The sequence below is a fragment of the Pipistrellus hanaki genome (genome assembly GCF_964339955.1).
Source record: "Pipistrellus hanaki genome assembly, chromosome: 1".
Lineage (NCBI taxonomy): Eukaryota > Metazoa > Chordata > Mammalia > Chiroptera > Vespertilionidae > Pipistrellus > Pipistrellus hanaki.
Window position 1 is genome coordinate 197,631,310 of NC_140503.1, and position 25,420 is coordinate 197,656,729.

At 43.7% G+C, this 25,420-nt stretch overlaps 1 protein-coding gene across 7 annotated transcripts in view; it reads left to right on the forward strand.

Moving 5' to 3' along the window:
- CCDC149 (coiled-coil domain containing 149) overlaps positions 1-25,420 on the forward strand; it is a 93,761-nt gene extending 68,341 nt beyond the window's left edge. For 3 of the 7 annotated variants that reach the window (XM_084890630.1, XM_084890628.1, XM_084890627.1), the window contains 5 exons: positions 370-454; positions 2,876-3,020; positions 11,246-11,322; positions 15,682-15,798; positions 24,785-25,420. In XM_084890630.1, coding sequence (XP_084746756.1) covers positions 370-454; positions 2,876-3,020; positions 11,246-11,322; positions 15,682-15,798; positions 24,785-25,212 — 852 coding nt within the window. In that variant the 3' untranslated portion in view covers positions 25,213-25,420. Of the gene's footprint in view, positions 1-369; positions 455-974; positions 1,047-2,875; positions 3,021-11,245; positions 11,323-12,594; positions 12,628-15,681; positions 15,799-24,784 lie in introns of all 7 variants that reach the window. The other 4 variants (XM_084890629.1, XM_084890626.1, XM_084890624.1 and 1 more) reach the window with 3 other exon arrangements.

The window sequence follows — 25,420 nt, forward strand, 5'->3', positions numbered from 1 at the left end:
CTCAGTACATGAAAATGAACCTGTTCTCCACCTCTTGTCTGTTGGGAAGGGTTTTCATAACCAGTGCCTTCACACATGAGACTGAGATTTGATCATTCAACAAATATGCATTGAGTGCCTTTTCTATTTGCGAGAGGGGAATTGCTGTCATCCTGCCAGGCACCAACTTTTTAAAAACCTCTTTCCTGAGACCAAAAAGCCCCAATCCTTTGGCAGGGACTCGGAACTTGAACAGGTGGGCCAGCCTCAGGGGTTTGCCAAAGGTTCTTGGGAGCTGAACTGGGAGAATGCGACTAAACATTTCGAGGTATTTTTCCATGATTGGTTTTTCTGACAGAGGTTTTTCTTTTTCTCCCAATCCTGCTTTAGAATGCTCTCGAGAGACGGAAAAACACAAAAGGCCAGGGCAGATCCAACAGCAGTGCTCTGACGGGCATCCTCTCTGCAAAGCAAGGTAGGTCTTATTCTCACGGGGACTCTTCGGACCCCAGAATGCTAGAGCTGTCAATCACATCTTGTTTTGTGAACTGGGAACCTACCTGGCTTTTAGAAACTTCCGCCTGCAACAGAATTCCCTGGCGGGCTCCTTAGAACACACATTACTGGGTTTCTGATTTAATAGGTCTGGGTAGGCCTTGGAATCTGCATTTATGAAAAGCCCCCAGGTGAAGCTGATGCTTTAAGAACCTCGTGTTAGAGGTTTTTTCTAATAATTGGCCTCTTCTGTGTCCTTTCCCCGGCCCTGTGCTCTTCTTTCAACAATGTTGTCCCTTCTCTGATCACCAGCTTAGCATCTCCAAGTACATGTTGCAATCTCATTGAATTTCCCTTTTTCCTGGCCTCTTTGAATAGAAGCCTCGGAGCTGCCGGAATCATTTTATCATGAAGCATGTGCCTTTTTCAAGGAATCTTGTATTGATTGCAATTTTGTTCCTCCTCCCTGTCGATTTTAATGAAAAATAATGGTCTTCCAGGAACCGGCCAAAGGGAACAAATAGCAGAGATCTGGCTTCTGACGCTTACAGCCTGGAAACTCAGTTTTAATCGTAAGCCTGGGGTTGAACATGTGCTACTGGACCACATTTGGGTCATTGGCAGTGCAGACAGCAACAGTCAGATGGCAGTCTTAATCAGAGCGAGGGTGGCGTAGAAGAAAAATGCTGACTCTCCAGCTTAGCTAACATCCAAGGCACTTTTCCAAGCAACTTTTTTCTTTGTTCTACTAGAAAAGGACACCCTAGATTTTTTTAAATAGATTTTTAAAATCTATTTTTCTTTATTTCAGAGAGGAAGGGAGAAGGAGAGAGAGATAGAAACATCAATGATGAGAGAGAACCATTGATTGGCTGCCTCCTGCACACCTCCTACTGAGGACCGAGCCCGCAACCTGGGCATGTGCCCTTGACTGGAATCGAACCTGAGGTCCTTCAGTCCGCATGCCAATGCTCTATACTCTGAGCCAAACCAGCTAGGGCTAGATATTTATTTTTTTAAGAAAACTACAATACTCTATAGGAATGTGGAATAGCCCATCTACATTTAGCTTTGGATACTCTTGACAGCATAGTGTCTTTGAGTGCCGAGACCAGTCTTACCACTGCTATGGGGCATGCCAGCCACACTCAATCATCACCGCCAAGCAGCAAATCTGAGCAACCTTTGCAAATAAATGTTAGGCAACCTATTATGAGATGCCTTAAACTAGAGAACTATGCAGACATTTTGCTTCAAGGAAGTTCTTCCTACATTAGTTATAATAAAAAACATTGGAAACAACATTTATTTATTATAGATCTGTATATGAACTACTAAGTTTAAGGAGATACTCAAGATAAGACATCAAGTTAAGTGAAAAGAGCAGAGCTTTTTGCCCATTTTTGAAGAAAAATCTACGAATTAGTATATGTATGTATAGGCATATAGCAATGTTGTTCAAAATCATATAGTGAACCCATAGACACAGACAGTGGGGTAGTGAAGGCTTTAGGGTCAGGGAAGAGGTTAATGAGGGGGAAAGGAGGACCCATGTGATCCTTTCAACAATGAAGATTAAAAAACAACAATAGTCATATTAATTTAATAAATCATATTATTTTAATTAAGTTAACATGGAGCCTCTTAACAAATAATCATGTTAATCTTATGTTTTATATGTAAATTTAGTTTTCAGTTGGCTAAAATAATTAAACTCTGCTAATATGTGAAAAAATACACACAAAAACATAAAGTGATATAGACTATTTTTCTGTCTGGTGGGAGTACAAGTGGTCATTGACTTTTTATGTAAACCCTTCATCTATCTATCCATTCCAAAAATGTGCATATACAGAATGTATTTTGTAGTTTAACTAGCCTCCCACATTATCTTGCAACTAAAGGTACACACCCTGGGAAACTCTGACGTACAGGAAGGCGGTCAGGACTAGAGTCATTGTCATTAGCGTGGCTGCGTGGCCTTCAGCCAATGTTTTGAATCCATCTGCACTTTGCTTTCTTGTCCATAAAATGAGGACAAATGCTGCTTTCCAGGTGGATTTTTTTTTTTATTGTTGTTTATTTTAATTCTCAAATAAGTTAGTCAATAGGAATGTATCTTTGAAATTATGAAATACTGGACAAGTGCAGCAGATGGTTCTCCTTTTAAAAGCTGTTGCTAGGAATCCATGAGGACTTCCGTCTTCCTGTTTAACCCACATGCTGAATTTCATTCTGTTGTACTTTTGAACCTCAAAGTGGACTCTTCAATGCAAGCCAGCAGCAATCAGAGGCAATCAAGCAAGTTGTCAGTGTCCAGGAAGAGCTGACATGGGTCTGCACTCCAGGGTTCCAGGTGTTCCAACTTAAGTCTGAGTTGTCCCTGTCCTGTCCTACCTAGTCCAGGATCTGCTATCGGAGGACCACGGGTGCAGTCTGCCAGCGACGCCGCAGTCCATTTCTGATCTGAAATCTCTGGCGACGGCCCTGCTGGAGACAATCCATGAGAAAAACATGGTCATCCAACACCAGAGGCAGACCAACAAGTAAGTGGCTGGGCCGTCGGGTGAGGGTCGGCAGGAGAGAGGTGAGGTGGGACCACATGTCTTCAGGGAGCGGGTGAGAACCCTTCAATCTGGAAGGAAACTCTTTAAACTGGAACTATGCCTCTGCTGAAGTCAAGCAAGCACATAATACTGGCCACTGCTTATTGAATACTGACCCTGACCTACCCCTGAGCACTGCATATTAAATGATGTTTTTGGTAGTACACTCGCCCGGGTAATTCAGCCTCCCTGTCCACCAGGTCTCCTTTAGGGGAGATAACTCCTGGGAGCCATTTTTACCTTTGAGGGGCTTTGAATGGCAGGAACAGCCAAGCATCCTCTCAAAGGAAGATATGGCTACAAAGGAGTCACACGTTAGGATCAGCAAACAATATAGCAAGAAAGAGTGACAATTAAAACAGAATGTCTTCTTTGGTTATTATAAACATACTGACTGTGTTGGACAAAATCAAGCAAGTTGAAGTAGCCATTAGAGATGACAGAAGCAAAACTGAAAGTGTTCAGAGAACAGTGAATAAACAGTAAATTAAAGCAGCAAGCACTGCAAACCCTGCCCCTTGGTTGTGAGCACTCCGTGCTCAGGAGGGCCCTGCACGGGGTCTGTCGCTCCTGTTTCCATGTTGAAATTCTTAATTATTGTTCAGCAAGGGGGCTCCCCATTTTCATTTTGCACTGGGCCCTGCCAATTATGTAGCTGGACCTGCTTATAAGACCTACACTCAGAGGCAAAATGAAGGGGTGGAAGAAGAGAGCAGCAATGAAAAGATGGGCTTCCAGCAAGAAGGGAAGGGATAGGGGAGGGAGTCGGGCCCTGGAAAATGATTGAGAGTATTGTAAAAACAAAACAGAGAAAAAGAGGAGATGAAAGGGAAGGGAAGATTGTGCAGGAGATTAAGATATATATAAAAGAAGGCAGAGAGCAGTGGAGGGAGTCTGGGCAATCTCAAAGAATGACAAGGGTAATTTATTGACAGAAGTCATTTCAAAGATTCTTTTTAAAGAAATCTTAACCAAGGAGTGAAACGGCTAGAGGCTGAAATGCAGATACTTCTAAGGGGAGGGAGAAGGAATGGGAATATCCTAGAATAGGCACGAATCCTCTTTTCTCAGGCAGAACCCTGCAGAGTTCCACATTGCTGTTGACCTGACACTCCGCCTCTCTGACAGGTTGACTTCCTAATGTGTCCCTATGGATTCCCTATGGGTTGCCACCTCTTTTGAGAAAGACTAACGTTTGCATTTTGTACCTCTTCATTTTTAACTATTTCATTTTTTTTGAACCATTTCGTGGTTCACATGTAAAAGGTTAAATAGCCTAGCCAGTGTTACTCAGTGGTTGAATATTGAACCAGGAGGTCACTGTTTGATTCTGTCAGGCACATGGCTAGAGGTTGTGGGCTTGATCCCCAGTAGGGGGCGTGCAGGAGGCAGCCCATCAATGATTCTCTCTCATCACTAATCTTTCTGTCTCTCTTGAAATCAATATATATATATATATATATATATATATATATATATATATATATATATATACTTTTTTTAAGAATAAAAGGTTAAACAACAATACACAGCAGGTCCTTGAATAACATCAGTTCATTCAGCGTTATTAACTTCAGTATAATGTTGCTGTGTTGAAAAGGCAAGTAACTCTTGTTTATATCATTCAGCCTATGGTAAAACTGGTTTTCTTATACGTCATTTTGCTTAAAGTCAAAGAACCTATTGAGGATGTTAAGTTAGGACTTTCTGTATCTCCAAACTACTGTTGTCTCTAGCCACCCAGTTCTGCTTTCTGGAAGAAACTGCCATTTCTCATTTCTTAGGAATCCTTCCCAAGCATGCATATATAAGCAAGTGCAGAATATATTTATATAGATATACAAAAACGCTCATGTATATTTGTGTAGGTATTCTCTCTCATTTTTTTAATAAATAGTAGCTAGCATATGTATTTTTTAAAGTTTTTCACTGTTCTGCACTTTGCCCATAACAATAGATCTTGAAGATTGCTTCACATCAGTACATAGAGTACCTAATGTGCCATTTTTAACACTAAGAAGGTCTTAAACTTCATGCTTTTGATAAATGTTTTATTTGGGAGCATGTAAAAAAACACACTAAACAACAAATGCAGTGTGGGCTAAGAATAGAATGTGAATTTTGTCTGCTTGCTGTTATCCCCCATGATTTAGGGTTTTGTAACTAAAGTAACAAGATAGCTTTGTTTTGGGGGAGCATTATATGTAGGAATAAAGATACCCTGTCCCGGAAGTGTCTTCCCCAATGACTGATGGTTACCGCCCACCTTTTGAAAAAGTGTAGTGGGTGCCATCTTGAAGAATTGATGACAAAACCAGGACTTTACATTTTGAGAGGACGTCAGATTACTAGACATTTTGCTCAAGGTGTTTGTTGCCAAAGAGTTGGCAGTTGTCTGATTGCTACAGAAGAGATGAGGTTTACTTGTCTTAAAGACAGACAGCAAAGCATTAATAGAAGAGGCAGATGTTAGAGTACTGTTCCATGGAACACCACCATTAGTTCTCCAAGCCTTCTCAACAAGCCATCACTTTGCCAGTGTGGGGTGGTGGGATGGGGGTGGTGGTGAATTTATGAAGACACACTGGCCTTTCACTACCCTTCCTGCTGTGCCTAAAACTGTTCACTGCTCTTCCCCTTCGCTGGCCAATGGTAAATACCGTGTTTCCCCGAAAATAAGACATCCTCCGAAAATAAGACCTAGCGCAACTTTGGGAGAAAAAATTAATATAAGACACTGTCTTATTTTCGGGGAAACAGGGTAGCTTAGACATTCAGGATCTTAGTAGCAGCATGAGCAATCATGGATCAGAGCAAAGATTCAAAAGAAGGTCGCCTGGGTGGAGCTGGGGGGCAGGATCATCTCCATGTCTGAGAAGAGCCACTGCCCCTTGCTGGCTGCTTCAGGTCCCGACTCTCCCCAAGGACCCTCACTCAGGGATCTCTCTTCCCTGTGTTGTCCAGAAAGCAAGGAGAGAGGCACAGTGGTGGCCAGTTCTTGAGTTAGTTCCATCTTTGTAGATCTCCTCTGATGTTGTTATTATCAGAAACTGCTACTGAAAATCCAGAGTCCTGACATCTTGAGGATTTTCCTAGACACGTGGTTGGCCAACTGCGGCTCTTGAGCCACATTTGGCTCTTTGGCCTCTTGGGTGTGGCTCTTCCACAAAATACCACGGCCTGGGCGAGTCTATTTTGAAGAAGTGGCATTAGAAGAAGTTTAAGTCTTAAAAAATTTGGCTCTCAAAAGAAATTTCAATCGTTGTACTGTTGATATTTGGCTCTGTTGACTAATGAGTTTTCAGACCACTGACCTAGACTATTATGTAGGCATATGCAGAAATCTCCCCATCTTAAAACAAACTGTAGCTAATTATACATTTTGTTTAAAATTTCCCCTATCTTACAAAAAATAAAATAAAATTAAATTAAATTTAAAAATCCTCTCTCCAGCCTGTTTAGCCTTGAGCTACTGCCCTGGCTGTCTCCTATCCTCTGCTCAACTCCTTGGGGAGTCATCTAAAGTCACCGCCTCAATGTTTTCATAGTCTGCTGTTGTCTCAAGCCTGTCACTTGGGTTCTGAATTTCATTGCCTCCACTGAAACATCTCTCTAGGTCCGGCAAACTCTCTAAGTGACCTCCTCTAAACTTTCACTTAGAAGTATGACCACTTCTAGAATAAGACAACACTCATCACACCATCACACCTGGAACTCTCTTCCCTTGGCTTCCAAGGCCCCACATTGCCCTAGCTGTCCTCCTCTGTCTCCACGTGTGCTTATCTGGTCCATTCTTGCCTTACACAGGAGACGGTCTAGTCCCCTGTTCTTCTGAATTCTCCCACGCTGTTGGTGAGCAGATCCACTCCCCCAGGCTACACTCTCATCTCTGCACTCCCAGATCTTGCCTCTCTCCCGCAAGTCCAGATGGAGATGCTATAGCTGCCTCACACTCCTCAGCTGCCTCCTGCTTGTTGCCTCATTCCTTTGGCTTCCCTGCATCCCCATTGGCTTGTTTCAGGCCACCATCGTCACCGACCTGGACAACAACTTTCTAACTGGGTTTTTTCCAGTCCCTTCTCAAAGCTGCATCAAGAATACTTTTCCTAAACCTCATTATGCTACTTCTATGCTTAATACCCTTCAATATCTCCCCGGTGTATAAGTCTTAACATTGTCAATATGGCAACAAGATAATTAAATCTTGGTCCCTACAAGCCTCTCTGGATTCATCTTTCATTCACTCTTCGCTTCTGCTGTACAGTTCTGCTGAAGGTCTTGTGCATTTCCAGGCCCCTTCACTTTAACAGCTGTGTCACCCAGGCATATTAGTTGACCTCCTGGATCTTAGTTCCCACATCTACAAAATTAGGATAGTAAGTGCTGCCTCATTGGTTGTGGCAAGGGATTGAGATAATTACTGTGCAGTGCTTAGGGTAATATCTGGTACAGAACACGTGATTGATAAATATCAACTGTTATAAAAGCTTTCCACTGGCACTGCATGTGCCTGCACACATCTGTGTGTCTGTCTCCCACCAGGCTCTTAGTCCCTCAAATACAAGGATAGGGTCTGCTTCTCTTCATTAGCCCCTACGGCCTCAGTAATCATTTGTTGACTTGGTCAAACTGAATCAAATGGACCCTGCTCTTACTTCCACCATCTCTATCTATAAATACAGCCAGCTATTAAGACCCAAATAGCCCCTTTCTCTTCCTGGGCTGCATCATGCCGTTCAGTAGACCACCTGCCATATTTTTTCAGTGTCAAGCCAATCAGGAGGTCCCTCTTTGTCATTTGAAGCATCTTGGGTCTATATTTGGCAAGTCAGCTGTGGTTACATCCATATTTCATTATAAACAGTTTTAATGAGAATTTGCTCCAGACACAAGAAATCTTGTTTCCCATTGCCATTACTGGGTATTGGTTAACAGTATGCACTTCAGAGGCAAACTGAGGCTTAAGTTTGTGAACCTGGAGAACTAAAAGAGCTCCTGGAGGCTAACTAGGCTCAAATTAAAAAAAAAAAAAAAAAGGAATGTAGTAGCCATTTTTTGCACAGGGGCCTCCCACAAAAGCTGCACTTCGGAGAGAAGCCTCTGCATTAACATGTCTGCCTCTGCACTCAACTGTCTTTCTGCCTACACTGTGTTCCTGCCATCTGAGCCAGCCCTTATAAAGGAGTTCCTGGCGGCCCATTTCAAGGGACTGAAGCTTTCCCCAGCCAATCGGAGCTGCACAACTCTGACCAATCAGAGCAGCTCTATTCTGACCAATCAGGACAGTGCCTTTGGACCAATCAAACCAAGGATTGATTTAGCATCCTCATTTGCATGGCAATGAACTAATCAGGGACCAGAGACCAGAGGTAGGGACTTCTGTCTATATAAAATTAGCATTGTATTAGGGAGCACACTTTTCAGGGAAGACTACAGAAACCCATTTCCGTGATTGGAGCAGAGCTGCAGCGCTGAAGAGGCTCCAGGACGTGTGACAGCCTCAGAGCCCTGCTATATTGCTCTTAGCTGTTTGCACTAAATAAACTTTCCTTCTTCACCCCAAATTGGGGTTCCTCTTGTCTTTGGAATTGGTGCCAATGACCATGGGTTGACAGGTTCAAATCCAGACTCATCACAAGTTGAGTTGTGTTTGGTTTTGGTCAAGTTAACTAACTTCTAATGCCTCTGTTTTCTAGTGCGAGGAGTAGAGTATGGTGGGTAAGAGCACCGAGTGTTGTGAAAAGACAGATTTTTGAGATGAACTTTGCATCCTTAGGCAAGTTGGTTACCTCTCTGTTCCTTAGGGTCCACATGTGTAAAAGAAGAATAAAACAAACAAACAAACAAACAAACAAACAAAACCCCCACAATGTGCACTGCAGGGGTTTTGTCAGGTCTGATAAGGCAATGCAAGTCTGGTAGGTGTTCAACATGGATCCCAATTCATGTCCAGAACTCGGGAAAGGTTAGTTTTGCTGTTTGTGTTAACAGTATTGCAGTTGCTATTGCTATTGACACTATCACTACTACCACAACTCCCGCTGGGTCCATTTTACTGCCTGCAGCCCTGCATCAGATGCCAGTGCCAGGCCATAAAAGCAGTCACCACTGACAAACTTAGGAAGTAGATTGTTGGGGACACCAGCAAATTCACCTCACTCCATTTCTGGGAGACATGGCTATTCTCTAGGAACATCAGAAAAAATACAGCCAAATGTCTCTCCACCACGCCTTCCAACGTTGCCCTGTAGGCCTCCCTCAGTGTCCAGGGAAGAGTTAAGCCTTATTGTTTGTTTCCAAGAGGCAGCCACATACAGATGATCTGATCTCGTTAAGAAACAGGCGTCAACTTGAACACGGCTGAGATTGCATCTCAAACCCATCAACTGGTGAAAAGGGAGCTTGGATCAAGGCCTGAGCAAAATATTGAAAATGAGATTACGAAGAATGGTGTTTATTGAAGGGTCAGAGTCATGAAAGCAGAATAAACCCAACAATTGGAGTGAAAATTGAAAGTAATTGATCAAGACTATGCAGAATTTAAGACTTAAGGAAAAGAGGCAAAGAAAAGCTCTAAGTACCCAGATGAAGAAAACCACACATAGTAATATCAAAGAGTTTTTCATGAACTCAGGGGGAATATTAATTAAGATGCTGTAAGTTGATTTAGATAAAATAAGGATGAATTCAAAGCCATATATATGTGCAGATATATACATATTCATGTCTCTGTATATGTGGGTGTGCACAGCTATCTCTGGAATATAAAGAGCTGGGAGAACAATTCTGCTGTTCTGAATTCTCCTGTTGAAAAGAACTGAAACTTTGCTATTAAGGGATATTTCTGCATCATTTTAGCACAGCAGTGCCATGAATATTCTCCAATAAAGACTTTTTTCAATTTCCAAACCAATGGGAAGTGACTGAAGTTTTAGATAACTATCTAATTATTTCCCAACATATTTAATTTTCTGTAAAGGAGGGGAAATATATGCCCACATTTATGTCTTTCCATGCATATATACAAAGTTTGACTTCCAGGTAAGTAGTGTAGTCTAATTCAAATACTCATTCCAGAACTCACATATCAGTGAGTCAGAATGGTCACCTTGGGAAGCAATATCATGATTCTAGTGATTTTTGCAATCACTGAGAGTTCTTTAGAAATGTTTATATCTTTAAACTAGAAGTCCCTCAGCCCAGCCTGCACCCTCGCTTACTCCGGGAGCCTGGGGCAGGGGGGCGGGGGGGGGGGGGGAGGAAGGAAGGGGGAAAGAGTGGGTTGGGGAGGTTGGTCACTGATGGCTGATGCCCATTCCTTAGTGCTGCCTTGCTGTCTCGGAGGCAGTAGAGGCTCCTGCCACCACCACTGCACTCGCCAGCCATGAGCCCAAGGCCAACTGTGAGCCTGGCTTCTGGCTCAGTGGTGCTTCCCCTGTGGGAGCACACTGACTACCAGGGGCCAGCTCCTGCACTGAGCATCTGCCTCCTGGTGGTCAATGTGCATCCTAGTGACAGGTTGTTCCGCATATTAGTCAATTTGCATATTAGCCTTTTATTATATAGGATTCTACATTGATAATTACAAGTCATGAGAAAAGCATTTATTTAATCAAATACATTTTTGAGCATCTACCAGGCCTTATGCTAGATAGCAAGTCATCAGTCCAACATAGGTTAGTTCTAAGAGGGCAGATATTATTATTTTATTGACTCAAAGCAACATTACCAAGTATATTCATGCATGGTATTTGTTAGACTTGATTGTTTCCAAAACTCAGATCTACCTTCAAAGATTCAAGGTGTGATACTACTAAGGGTATTCAAAATAAGTAGTCACTTTTAGCAATGAGCAATTCCTAAATAGAAATTCTGCAAGATGTTTGGGCAATGGCTGGATAATTGTTTAGCTTCTCAGAGAAACTACCTTTTTGGGAGAGGAATCACTTCAATGGCAACATTTTAATATTTAAAAAAATTATGCACTTTTTATGTTATTTCAATAGAGTGTGCATGTGTGTGTATTCCATTTTTAGCATGTCTGTTTAATCTCAAAATATTTTTTATTAGTGTACTAGTGAGTTTCCCAAGTAGCCTGCTCATAAGCTTGTGAGATGATGAGATGCCTACTAATCTGTCTGCTGCAATATTCTCCCTTTTTCCAGAATCCTAGGGAATCGGGTGGCTGAACTGGAGAAAAAATTAAGAACTCTGGAAGTTTCTGGTTTGTGGAGTCTTCCAGGTAAGCAGTACATTATAAAACTTGTTTTTCTTTTCTTTTCTTTTTTTTTAAAAAAAGGGAAGTGCTCTCATAATTTGCAAAGAAGATTCTACCTTTTCAATGTCCTTGTATTCTAAGATAAGTGCTGAGAAATCTACAAGTGCTTGAAACTTAGAAACCATCATTTTGGAGGGAAATCAGTAAAGTACAATGCATATGCAGGTTCTCATCTACATAACTATGAAGTTTCGCTAACATAAATCTGAAACAGTCTCTCCATGTGGCTATACGTTTTTTGTAAACTTTGTGAATAGAGTAAATTGCTTCATTTTTGTCACCATAGGTGTCTTATAAAGATTTGTTCAATTTAATCATAAACCCTAAAAGTGAAAATAAGAAAAAAACAAATATTCTAACCCTCATTCACTTACCAACCTCCTTATCCTCTCTTCGCCCATCCCATTTTTAATGTAGCTTAAAGATCAAAATTTCCTGTGGGGATTTTTTTTTTTCCCGAAGTTGTACACAGTATTAACTATCTATTTATTCTGCTTGTCTTGGTAGCAAAACCCCTTCATTGGCCTCAGTCAGCTCTTCCCCCTTTTCCTTTATACGTCCCAGAAACTTGTACTTACCATTTTCCATCGCCTCCTCTCCCCCTAGAAGCCACGTTGTAGATACATATATTTTTAGTTACTTAACCTTTCTACACAAGCTAGTCTCCTCTACCCTTGACTCCTACCTGTTGCTTCCCTATAACGTCCGGGGAATGAACATTGCCACAGGGGTACGAACAACAGCATGTTTGTTAATGTAAATCTGAATTGCTGCCTTAGGTCGCCTGGAAGTGTGTTTCATAAATTGGAATTTTGAGCAGCGATTCCTTGAACTTGATGTCAAAAGACCTAACAAAACTAATTAGTGGCGAGTGCCATCCTGGGGATTTGAATGATCCATTTTGCACAAGAACCTTTTGAAGCGGTTAAAACCTTATCTTCTTTGAAGGCCTTTTCTTTTATTGCATTGAATTTCAACACAGCCAGGCACATTTGTTGTTTATTTGTGCAGTCAGATTGCTATTTCTGTGCTTGTACTCAAGTTCGGATTTCCCACCCCCTCTTCAAATGACTTAGTGAAATTTCACAATGTTTTATTTCTACAACTTATGTAAAAAGCTGCGAGTTGAATAACAATGAATGCTGAGGATTTTCTCTTTCTGGTGATGTTTGGTCTAGGTTCGAATGGCTATTGTGTGATAACAATTGTCTCTTTCCTTCCTTTTGCTGCCTGAAGGCCTGAGCTACAACATTTCAGTAGGATTTGGGAGTATGTTCCATTCGACATTTCTGTGTTTGTGGCTAATATCATTAGTGCATAAGTATCTGCCCCGCATGTAAATAAATAGAAATGCATTCTCTATGTATGCTTGCACTTCCCTGATTAGCACAGTCCATTGAAATGGAGAATTTAATTAACACAAAGCAAATATTAAATGGTGAAATTAGCTTTGAGGAACCCCGCTAAATGGATTTTATGCCATGGCCATGTTAGTTCTCATCTCTGGCTTCCACATAGATACAAAGTGGGAGGGCGGGAAAAAGGATTGCCATTTCCCAGTGGAACAGCATGGCCCTGGCACAGCGATGAAGGATGTTACAAGGAAGCAGCGCCTTATGATCCTTCTCAAAGCCGTGTGAGAGTAAGGGGTGGGCCTCTTCCAGCATAAATCAGACCAGTCCCTCTGCCTGCTCATTGTGTTATGGCACCATTGGTTTATGAATCTAATTATGGAGCAAGAAGCAGTATGTTCTTTCTCCCTCCTCTTCCTTCTCCTCCTGGTCATCCTCTTCTTTTTTTCTACCTTTTCATCCTTCCTCTTCCTTCTCCTCTTCTTTCTCTTCCTCTTTCTTTCCCCAAGTGGGAGCCAAATCATAATGTTTCAGCCAGAAGGAGGGAACTGAGTCTCAATGGTTTCAGAGAGTTGCTAGCTCTCTTATTCACCATTGTCTTGAAATTATCAGGGTTTCCTCCAGTAAATCAGCCCTTCAATCTGTTGATACCTTTTTGGGCATCACTTTTTGAGTTTAGTTCTGTACCAGCCATTCTAGAGATGCCCCTCACCTGCTCCAAGAACCCACAGTCTCATTACAGATGCAAGAGGGATGTACATCAAGAAGTGAGAGGAAAGAGGGAAATGGCATATAATTCAGTGCTTTAGGTAAAGATGTTGGTGTGTGAGGTGTCACTGAATACTAGCCCTGGAAGGACAGTGGAGAACAAAATGTTCAAAGATGACAAATACTAAGATACATGGTGTATATACACCACACCCATTCCCATGGTAGTGGCAGACATTGCTAATCAATTTCATTGCTCTTCTTTGATGATCTCACTTGTGGCCCTCAGAACAGCCTTCCACTGTTGGTTTTCCAGGAAGCCACCTTTGGTCAGAGTTGACATGTGAAAAAACATTTTTCTCTTTCCTGTGCTAGTCTAATCCCCTCATTTTAGGTAAGGAAGGTTTCTTAAGGAACACAGAAAGTTAGATGATACCTGAGACCACAGTAGCCGGTGTTAGAACCCAGGTGTTCAGCTCATCATTCCATGTGCCACCTGTCCTAGGAAATACAATTCAGAGAAGAGACCATAGGGTAGTTCAGATGAGGAATGGTTCACAAAGCAAGTTGGATTGGAAAAGAGAAAGTCAGAAGTCAAGACAGTCTCTTCTGAGACACCAAAGACCAGCGGTGAAAGAGCCAACCATTTGTTGCTACAAGGCAGAATTACTGTAGGGCATGGAACATGCTGTGATGTTTCTTTGACTCTCTTCTCCCTCCTTCTCCACTCTCTCCGTCAAGCGTATGTAGCTCTTGATGTAGACAAGTCTGACAAATGTCACAGCCTGTGGAGGAGTCATCTGGATAGCAAAGCATATTCCACACTGTGTATCCCATCTCTGAGAGGTGGAAAAGGTATGGGTTATTGTGAGGAAGCCAGAGTGTGGGTTGGCCCTATCTTCTACACCCCTCCAGAAGGAATGACCATCTGCCCTCCCAGCCCCTTCCTGGAAGCCTCATTCTCCCAGCTCTGTGCTGGCCTCTGTGTGGAGAATGGTGCTTGGGGAACTCAGAAAGGAGGTGCCCTGTGTGTGTTCATACTCTAGAAAGAGACACGATAAGCCAGAACAAATATGGCAAGAATGGAGCCTGGCTCTTGGAGTTTTTCATTTAATTCTCTCTTCTCCACGTTAAGCATTAGCTTAACAAAGGAATCAGGGAGGCTTCCAGAAGTCCAAACACCAGTTCAATGGAACCTTCTCCAGTAGTTGTGGTTTGACTCTAGTTGGTGGGCCCCTTGCCCACTCCTCATCCTCCAGTCCTACAAACCAAAGGGAAACTGCAACAGCAGGCCATCAGATTAGAGCTCAATGTAGTTAATATAGATGGAATCTGGACTGAGTTAGGAACCATAGAACCAGATTCTCCTAAGAAAGATCTTTGAATCTGTCTTCACTGCTGTGGCAGCATCATTTTCTGCCCACACCTTTTGTGTCTGTGTTCAAGGTGCTCACTTTCAAAGTCAGACTTCCCTGCTCCTTACTCCATAACTAACCTTGAGATAGAGTTGTAATGGTTTCCCTTTCCTCCTTCTCTCTGCTTCAAATTTTCTCCGTCCACTTAGGGAGTTCATACAAATCGATCCAAGGTTGCAGCTAGTCTGGGACTATATGTTCTAAGTGAAAGTTTACTAGTGGCTATGGTAATTTGAGGAACCTAATACTGCCTGACTTATGACAGAGTTATTTTTCAATCTTAATGACCAAATCAAATTAAATCAGATAGAGTGTCTATGACAGTGCTATGAAAGTGCCTTCTAAAGTAATAATTTGAATAGCTGGCATTTACCCAGTGCTGACTGAATGCCTAAGTGCTTGATGTGAATTAATTCATCAAAACCACCTAGTGAGGTGGGTGCTATTATTTGCCCTTATTTAACAGATGAGGGTTCTGTGGCTCAGAGAACAGAAGTTGCACAGCTAGCAAGTGATGTAGTCCAGAACACAAATACTGTAGGGCGGTTCCAAAGCACGGTGATGCTGTTGTTATTGTTATTAACTCACTCTGATCAGTGTCACTCAGTTTTCAGCTAACATATAGGTGTTTGTGGGCATCTATGCCCTGAGCAGACTCTCAGGACTCATAGACAGCTATTCCCTGTCCTCACATGAGAGAAAGCACCTGCTCTCTATTGCCCTTCCCAGTGTTACCTACGACTGAAGAAGGTGCCTTATTCAAAGCCAGTCCACCATAGGGGCAGGGTTGAAAGCAGCAGCAACTCCATTGAGGACTAATATGTCCAATTTCCCCTTCTCCACGACAGGGGGCAAGGACACCATAATGTTCAGCGACCCCACTCTCCCCACCACTCAGAGGTCCAGGTCCCCACTGCTGAAGTTTGCCGAGCAGCACCCTGAGGACCAAGTGAACCCCAAGGACGGTAAGCACACCCCGACTTCTTGGTCCTTGCGTGGCCTGTGCCTGGGACAGAAGAGTGCTCAGTGGACCTCAGTCCCGTCCATCTCTGTGGCACTGCTGGGTCATTCCTTGTGTTTCTTTCTTATCCTTTCTTGTTGCTCCCATGGGTTCATCTTGTTTGGAGTTTCCAGCAAAAAAAAAAAAAAAAAAAAAAAAAAAAATGCAGGCCCTGCACTCTCTGGATGGTGGCACAGAGGTTAAGAGTGAGGGCTCAGTGTGTTGAACAGCTTGGATTTCTATTCCAGTCCCACGTTGTATTGGCTGTGAGAACTTGGGCTAGTAAGTTCAGTCTCAGTCTTCCTACGTATAAGTGCCAACTTCAGGGAAATCTTGGCACATTGCCTGGCACATGATATGTGACCTGGGAATCAGTTGCATGGAGAAAAAGTTGTATCTACCTCCAGGCACACTTTCTGGAGGCAGGGTGTTCTGAAGGGGACCATTTAGGGTGCCAGAGGAACCAGCAGGTATGAGGGTAGATCTCTTCCCATGTGGCAGCCTTGTTTCTATCCTTCACATCAACTATCCTTCACATCTTTCTAAGTCTGGCCTGTCTTCTTCCTCCATTTCCAGTGTGGTTGCCAGCTTCCAAAATGGCCCCGCTTGATCCCCTTCTGCTGGTATTTATGACCTACTGTGGTCCTCTCTTGCACTGTGTCAGGTTTGAACTGTATTGTACAGAATACAGTAGAAGTGATGGTATGTAACTCCCCAGTCTAGGTCATAAAAGACATTTAGTGTCTGCCTTGCTCTCTCTCTCTGTTTGGATTATTCACTCTGGAGGAAGCTGGCTGCCATGTCAGGAAGGTACTCAAGCAGCCCTTCATGCTAGTCACGTGGTGTGGAGCTGAAGCCACCAGCATCAGCCATGTGAGGGGCCACTCTGGAGGCAGTTTCTCCAGGCCTAGTCAAGCCTTCAGATGTCAACATTTGGCATTCAACCCTATGAAAAGCCATTAGCTAGAACCACCCATATAAACAACTTCCAGGCTCCTGAGTCTTAAGCTGCTAAGTTTTGAAGTAATTTGTTACACAGCAGTACCTGACTAATACACCTTGCATGCGGTGTCAAGATCCTTTCATGAACATCTACATTTCCTCTCCATCTTCTCTTGCTCAGAACCATGCCTTCGGCCATCACCTCTATGAAAATACTCTCAAAATTGTCCCTACATCCAGGTCCCTTTACAGAGTTACAGTCCCACATTTCCCAAAGCTCAATCTTTCCCACCGAAATACTCCCTGGACTCCTCAAGTATGACACCCCCAACTCTTCCTGCCTCCTCCCTTTGTTGTTTCCCTCTCAGCAGCTCTCCAGGCTTGAAACCTTAGAGCCATCATTGACCACTGTCAACTTTCCTTCCCGGTCCACTCCTAGTCTTTAGCCAAACCTTTCTTCAGAGTTTCTGTACCTCCATTCCTACCACCTTAGGCCCACTTTACCTCCTCGGCAGGGCTTCCATCCTAGGTTTCCTGCCTCCCAGACTCTCCTGTCTTCATCCCATCTTCATCCTGCTGCATTAACGTGAAGCCTCTGGAGCACTGATTTCCATCCTGCTCGCACCCTTCCCAGAACTCTCAAGTGGCTCTCAGCTATCTTCCACTTAAAGTCACAGCTCTGCAACCTGGCCTGGCCTGCCTTTCTAAATGTACTTAGGTTTCTCTGATATGAAAACTGTGCTTCCATCAAACTGTACTAACCAGCTGAACCAGTCAGCTATTTGTATAACAAACTACCCTGAAAGCAGCAACTGTGTATTATTGATTACAAGTCTTCGGGTCAGATGAGCTCCACAAGCTCACGCACACATCTGGACAGCTGTGTTTTGAAGCCTGTGCTAATCACTCATCCTAGTGCCAGGACAGTAAGAATAGGAGCTAGGACAGGTCTGGGATTTCAAGAGTGGTCCCCCATGCACATGCTGGGAGAATGCCTGGATAGAGCCCCTGACCTGGGTGGGTCACACAACTGGCCAGAAGGCAAGGTTGGGTCTTTTTCCAGCCCAGCAGCACGTGGCTATTTGCAAGGCTGGTCTGAAACATAGTGTGGCCTGCTGTGCAGTCCGGAAGATGTCTTAGCTGGTAGCCATTCCCTACCAGCATCTGATATCCACATGGAGAGCGAAGCCCTCTGTCTGCTCCGGGCTGCTGAGCCCCCAGGGGGACCCGGGCTGCTACACTGAAAGGGAGCCTGAGGCTGGCTTGATTTTCACCAGGAAGGCATATGTAATGGCCTGATTCACAATGATCGCTTCCCAGGTTCCATCATTAGCTCTCATTGTTCCAGCCGGGCCTGCACCAGCACGGTGGAACAAGGAAGCATTTATGTCGCGGCTGTCATGTCTGGGATGGCCTCCTCATCACTGCAGCATCTCTGATTAATTCCAGCTGAAAGCAGCTCCCGCTCGGAGGACAAAGCCCATCAGAGACCGGTTAACAAAAGAAGACGAATGTCCCCATTGGGCCAATGGAGCCGGTGTGGAGCACATTTTTAGGGACCTAGCAATCTTTCTTTCAAAGAGCTACTGTTTCTTCATTTTTATTTTTATTTTTTTTGAGAAAATATATTTCTCTTTCCACACTATTTGTGTCATAATGCATTTGTATCCGTTGGCTGCCTCGTCATTATTAATATGTGTATTGTTACTAATAAGTATTAATGACCCTAATTCTGTTGGCTAAAACAGCACAGAATAATTACTATTATTTGTAATAATATTTTCCTACTCTGGACCACATCAGAAATCTCTCTTGTATGAAAATGGCAATGCCATGCCTCTGTTCTCACAGGGAAGATGGGATTCCCACAACTTCAGCATTAATGTCCCAGAATCACAGAATGAAAGGAAGATTTTGTTCCCATGGCAAGTAGCCAAGGTCCTTGTTTTGGCTCAACAGTTGTGACATTTTCAGCAAATTTTCTTTGTCAGTGGCTTGAGTATATTTTTTATGTACCTGTTGGATAAACAAAGGGAAGGAGTGTTTTGATAAATCTGTTGCAGACCCATAAGCCACTCCTGGAGCCTGGCCCATGTATATTAAGGTCCTGAGGCTCTGAAAAGCTAGCCTTTCTCAGAAAACAATCCCCGATAGAACCCAACTATAGAATTTCTGCCTTTTCCATCCCCTTCTGCAACTGCGTTTCAACCTCTACTGATGACCACAGTGCTGTTCCCCTCCCCAGACCCAAGAAGCAAAGTTTAAAAGTTCTCCCTGCTCATCTCAAAGGCTTGCCATTTTCAAAAGGATTCACACAGTTGATTCTGAGCAGACTGTCACCTAAAGAAATGGCACAAGGCAAAGTGCCAGCGACCAAAAGTCCCCTGCGGTAATTTAGACCCCCCTCACTTAGATGTAAATTAAGGCTGAGGAGATGAACATGACCCATGGTATAAACACTGCAAATGGTGTAGGGGTGGGGTTCTCACTGGTAAGGTTAATTAATTTTTTCAGGGCCATTAGAATATACTGTTAAGTGTCCTGGAAGAAGTAGCATCATAAGAGTGATTTCCAGAAGGAGTTTATTCACCTCAGGCTGGTGGGAAGTGTGGCTGCAGAAAAGACTAACTATTACTCCTCCAGGATAAGGCTTCTCACTCTGTTCTGGAAACTTGCTCATTTTGACTCGGTATTTCCCATGTCCCCTGCACAAGCCGCTATAAAATTTTAATTTGTTAGTGTGAAAATTATGTAATTACTTCCCTGGGCTACCTGAATGTTATGTGAGTTAGAAATCTTTCTCTTTTTACCCCCTGTAAATGCATTTTAAGAATTTTTCAGGTAGCAACCTGAATACAATCGGGAACAAACACTATAAATTCGAGGATTGCTTTATTAATTAATGTATAATGTTTCAATATGCTAATATATCCACTGATTCACGAGTATATGTCCATAGATTCAAACATTTAACCAGCTATTTATTGAACCTCTACTATAGAACAATGGCAAAGTTAAAAAATTAACCAGGTAAGATTTGATAACTCAGGTGGGTTTTATAAGTTAACTATACATGGATAATCAATCATTCAATGGTAATAAAAAGTACTATGTTCTCTTGGAGTCCAGAAACAACCTTGTGGGGATTAGGACATTGGGGGGATGACTTCTGACCAGATTTAATCAGATGGACTTCATGGAGAAGGTGGCCATCTGGATACATACAGGAGTGATGGTCATGAAGGCATAGACCCCCTAAGCAGAGGTGCAGCGGGTAGAGCTGGGATGATGTGAAGGTTCCATGTGGCTGGAGCCTAGGGTTATAAGGAGAGTTGGGATTCAGCCAGAAAGGTCAATAGATGTTGGGTCACTGAAGGCCTTGAATCTCAGACTAATGGCCTGGGCTTTGTCCTGTGGCTGTGGCAGGCTGGAGTTTTGACAGCTGGGAAAGGCGTGGTCAGGTTTGAGTTTTAAGCTCACAATGTTTCTCAAACTGCAATGTGCACCCAGATTGCTTGGGATTTCGTTAAAATACAGATTCTGAACCAGTGGGTCTGGGGTGGGGCCTGAGAGCTTGCATTTGAACAAGCTCCCAGCTGATGCACCACAGCCAGGCCAGGGACCCCATGTAGAGTCGCAAAGCTTTAGGGAAGGCCCCTCTCCCAACAGGTTGGATTAGAGCAGGGGACTAGAAGCAAAGGAACCCATAAGGAACTAACCTAATTATCCTGGCTGAACAGATTGGACTTTCTTTTAAATCAAGGCTTGCTTTAGTCACTCATTTATACTATGAGTTTCATTGTAAGTATAAGTAACGGTCTCATTTTCAGGTACAGTACTTACTGACAGGAGAGTGATAGTTGTCCATGACTAAGTACACGCTTTAGAAAGTGCAATGTGGATTGGTTGAATTTCTGTCCCTGGGACTTTTTCTCAAAAAGGCTAAAGAGAAAGAAAACAGCTTCTTTTGAAGGTGAGAAGCAAATGTGTATCAGAAGGACTAGAGAGGTATGGGGTATGAAGACGGCGGTCACACCTCCCTGGCTGAGACCCACAATTGTCTTCCCCCGTGATGCCACCCCGTTTGGCTCTCATAGCCACCACTCTATCCACAGTCATCTCTTCCTTCACTGTGCCCCACCCTTCTTCACCTTAGTGACTTCATTTCAGTCTTTATGGTCCATTTGATCTCACCAACATTTCATTTCTTCTAAAATTTCTCTGAGTATTTTTCCAAGGGTTCAGCCATTTTTAAGTTTCTTAAAACTTTAAAGTAACTAAATACTATTTAGTTACTATTTTAAGTAACTAAATGCTAAAAAAAAAAAAAAAAAAAAAATCCAGCTTTTAAATTAAATAACTAGAAGCTCAAAGCACATTCCATTATTTATTTTTCAATAATGGTTGACATTTAATATTTTTTTATATTAGTTTTACATGTATAGCATAGTAGCTAGATAATCGTGTAATTTACAAAGTAATCCCCTCAGTATTTTAAGTACCTACCTGGCACCATACATAATTATTAGAATAATGGTGTATCACATGAATTGATTTGCAGATATTAAACCAACCTTGTATGTCAGGAATAAATCTCATTTGATTATGGTGTATGATCTTTTTAATTTATTGCTAAATTCGGTTTGCTAATATTTTATTGAGGATTTTAGTATCTATCAATCAGGGATATGGACCTATAATTTTCTTTCTTTGTAGTGTCTTCATCTAATTTTGGAACCAAGATAATACCGGCCTCATAAAAATGAGGTTGAGAGTCTTCTCTTGAATTTTTGGAATAATTTGAGAAGGATAGGTGTTAGTTCTTCTTTGAATGTTTGGTAAAATTCATCTGTGAAAGCATCTGTCCAGGACTTTCGTTTGTTGGGAGTTTTTTATTACTGCTTTGATTTTTGTTGCTTGTAATCAGTCTGTTCAGATTTTGTTCCTTTTTTCTTCAGTCTTGGAATATTGTATGTTTCTAGGTATTTACCCATTTCTTTCAGATTGTCCAATTTGTTGGCATATAATTGTTAGTAGTATTTTCTCATAATCTTTTATATTTCTGTGGTATCAGTTGTCACTTCTCTTCCATTTCTGATTTTAGTTATTTGAATGCTCTCTCTCTCTCTCTTTTTTTTTTCTTAATGAGTGTGGTTAAAGATTTATCAATCTTATTTATTTTTTCAAGAAATCATCTTTTGGTTTCATTGATCTTTGTTATTGTTGTGGGGTTTGTTTGTTTTTTACTCTATTTCAACTGTTTCTATTCTTAAGAAATATCTTTATGTATTATATTAAAACTAGAGGCCTATGCATGAAATTCGTGCACAGTGTGTATGTGTGTGTGTGTGTGTGTGTGTGTGTCCCTCAGCCCAGCCTGCACCCTCTCCAATCTGGGACATCCCTTTCACAATCCAGGACTGCTGACTTCTAACTGCTTGCCTGCATGCCTGCCTGATTGCTTCTAACTGCTTCTGCTTGCCAGCCTGATCACCCCTAACCACTCTCCTGCCACCCTGATCGACACCTAATTGCTCCCCTGTTGGCCCAATTGCCCTAACTGTCCTCCCCTGCCAGCCTGGTTGCCCCCTAACCATCCCCCTGTCAGCCTGGTTGCCTCCAACTGCCCTCCCCTGCAGGCCTGGTTCTCCCCCCTCAATTGCCCTTCTCTGCAGGTCTGGTCCCCTCTCCACAACTGCCCTTCCTTGCAGGCCTGGCCCGCCCCCTCTAATTGTCCTCCCCTGCTAGCCTGATTGCACACAACTACCTTTCCTTGCCAGCCATCTTGTGGTGGCCATCTTGTGTCCTTTTGGGGGCAGCCACCTTGACCACATGGGGGCAGCCATCTCGTGTGTTGGAGTGATAGTCAATTTGCATATTACTCTTTTATTAGATAGGATGCAAACGGATCACACACATAATAATATTAGTACATGTTGCAGAAATTCTAAGCCATATTTTAAAATACATTATTTTTTAGATTATATCTATTTAGATTTATGCACACTTATTTTTTATTTTTTTATTTCTTTATTGATTTCAGAGAGTAAGGGAGAAGGAGAAAGAGCTAGAAACATCAATGATGAGAGAGAATCATTAATTGGCTGCCTCCTGCACACCCTCTACTGGGGATTGAGCCCAGCACCCAGGCATGTGCCCTTGGCCAGAATCAAACCTGAGTCCCTTCAGTCCACAGGCTGACACTCTATCCACTGAGCCAAGCAGACCAGGGCAAGATTTATGCACTTTTAAATATGTAACATTTCTAAATTATATAAATAATCCTCAAAAATTTAAATAATTCTTAAAAAGTCACCATATACCTATTATCTCCCTGTACAGACACAAACTAGAACATACAGTATGATTTCAGTATTTGAAGTTCAAAGACCAGGCAAAACTCATCCTTGGCATCTGAAGTATGATAGTGGTTGCTGTTGGCAAGAGAAAAGTGATTAGGAAAGACACATAGATGTGAGAGAAACACACAATTGGTTGCCTCACACACGCATCCTGACCAGGGGGCCAGGGATCAAACCTGCAACCCAGGTATGTGTCTTTGACTGGAATTGAACCCGCCACCCTCAGTCGGAGGTTCCGAAGCTCTATCCAATGAGCCAAACTGACTAGAGCTTTTTTTTTTTTTTTTTTTTTTTTAACATTCTTGAATGCTTAGAATGTTCCAAGCACTGTGAACAAGTCAGGTGAAATCCCTGCATATATTCTGGAAGAAGGTAAACGTGTAAAATGCTGAGTACCAAGCCTAGCACAGAAAAGCACCTACTAAGCGTGAGCTGGTATAATCCCCTTTAGAGAGGGAGGAAGCTAGATGATGCAGGCAGACTGAAAGGCAGCGCAGAATGGACAGAAGGACGCTATAGGCCAGCGAACTGTGGGAAATGAGGCTGCAGGGCAGAGCAGGGCAGACCAGGTAGGACTCTGGGAAAGACCTACATGAAAGGAATCAAAATGTCTCCTAAAACCCACAAGACGCCAGCTGATGGTTTTAACAGGAAAATGCATGGTCAGGCCGGTCTACTTCCTTCTAACCCTCCGACAGTTCACCCTCGGTTCTCCGGTATTCCAGCCTGAAGCGCACCTGCATACATTTCAGGCCTGGTGGTGGTGGGATTCGACTCTGGTTCCATTGGGGGGACCAGGAAGTGCTCCCAGCACCCCCGCCCCTGGAGGCACCCACCCAGCAGCCAGCCTCTTCCATATGTTTCATCCCTGTGTGTCCCCTGGGCTAAGAAAACCTCACTTCTGGGAACCCAAAAGCTCGCTCCCCAGCTGCTTCCCGGTCATGCAGAGCCCCCTTTGCTTGTTAGGTCGGAAAGAGACCTCGGAGAGTCCTGCCTCATTTTGTTCTGGGAGAAGGAGGCCAGACAGGTCCTTGGGTCACCAAGCCAGTGAGTAGGAAAATGGGAGCCTGACACCGGCTCTTGGGGACCCTCCTCTCTCCTGCCTCTACCCAGTTGCAGCTGGAGAATTTCTGTTGTGCAGAGAAGGGGGTTCAGGGGCAGGTTAGCTGGGGACAGGGAGCTTGAAGCTGCCTTTGCATATGATGGTTTTATTTAAAATGAAGGAAACTTCAGCATCTGCATCAAAGACTGCAGGGCTGATGGAGAATGCACTTCTGTGCCCCCCAAGGCAGACAGAATCCCTTTTCCCTTCTAAAGAGCACAAAACCTTTGTCCTCAAATAATTTAAGGGGCCAGGGCTAGAGAGTGACACGGGAGGTAGGGAGGGCCTGGGCAGGATGGGTTACGAAATGGCCCTGGTGCTCCCTTTCTCTGCCTCAGTGACACAGTCATCATCACCCAAGTGCCTGCTGCTTTCTCTTTGAACTTGGGCCCAGTGTCCCCCTTCAGCAAGGGGAGTGGGGGGTCCAGGAGCACCATTGTCTGTCTCCGAGGCCCTGTGCCAGTGGGTGGAGGTAGGGAGAGCTCGGGAGGGAGTGAGGGCTGCCTTCCAGCCAGAGGCTTGATGCTGTCCTCGCTCTGTTCCAGGAGAGGCTCAGACGCAAGAGCAAGATGGAGATGAAAGCTGTGCGGCTGCCGAGGTGCTGACAGCACCGGAGGACGCCGGGCGGGCGGCTGTCAGCTCCCCAGCAAATCAGAGCCACGGGCCCCTACGCCAGCACTTTCATCCTTCATCACCCTCGTTACCTGCGGTGGAGGAAGAAGGCCACAGGCCTGGGAGGGAGGCCACAAAACTGACAGGGGAGCAGGCAGCTGCAGAACCGGCGGGGCTCAGGGGAGAGGGTCCCCTGGAGGGACTGTCCCAGCCGGGCCTGCCTTCGGAGCAGCAGCAGCTGCCCAGGTCTTGCCAGGACCCCTCGGCATCCAGCCAGACAGCAGCCGAAGAAGCACCCACTGGGGAAGATGGCCAGGAGCCACCAGAGGATGGAGGCGCCAGGAGCACCGTGCAAACATGAAGGGCGGCGGGACGTGGCCTGAGGACACCTGGGCAGCACCGGGGACTGGAAAGCATGCGCTGCCAGAACAGCTCTGAAAAGCTGCTTTCCCCCAGAACCCCTCCCAGTCTGCCGGCGAGCAGAGACACCGCTCCTGCCGCAATCTGTGAAGATCCCGGTGACGGTGATGCCAGCGCCCTGTGGTTTATTAAATGCGGGTCTTCACGCA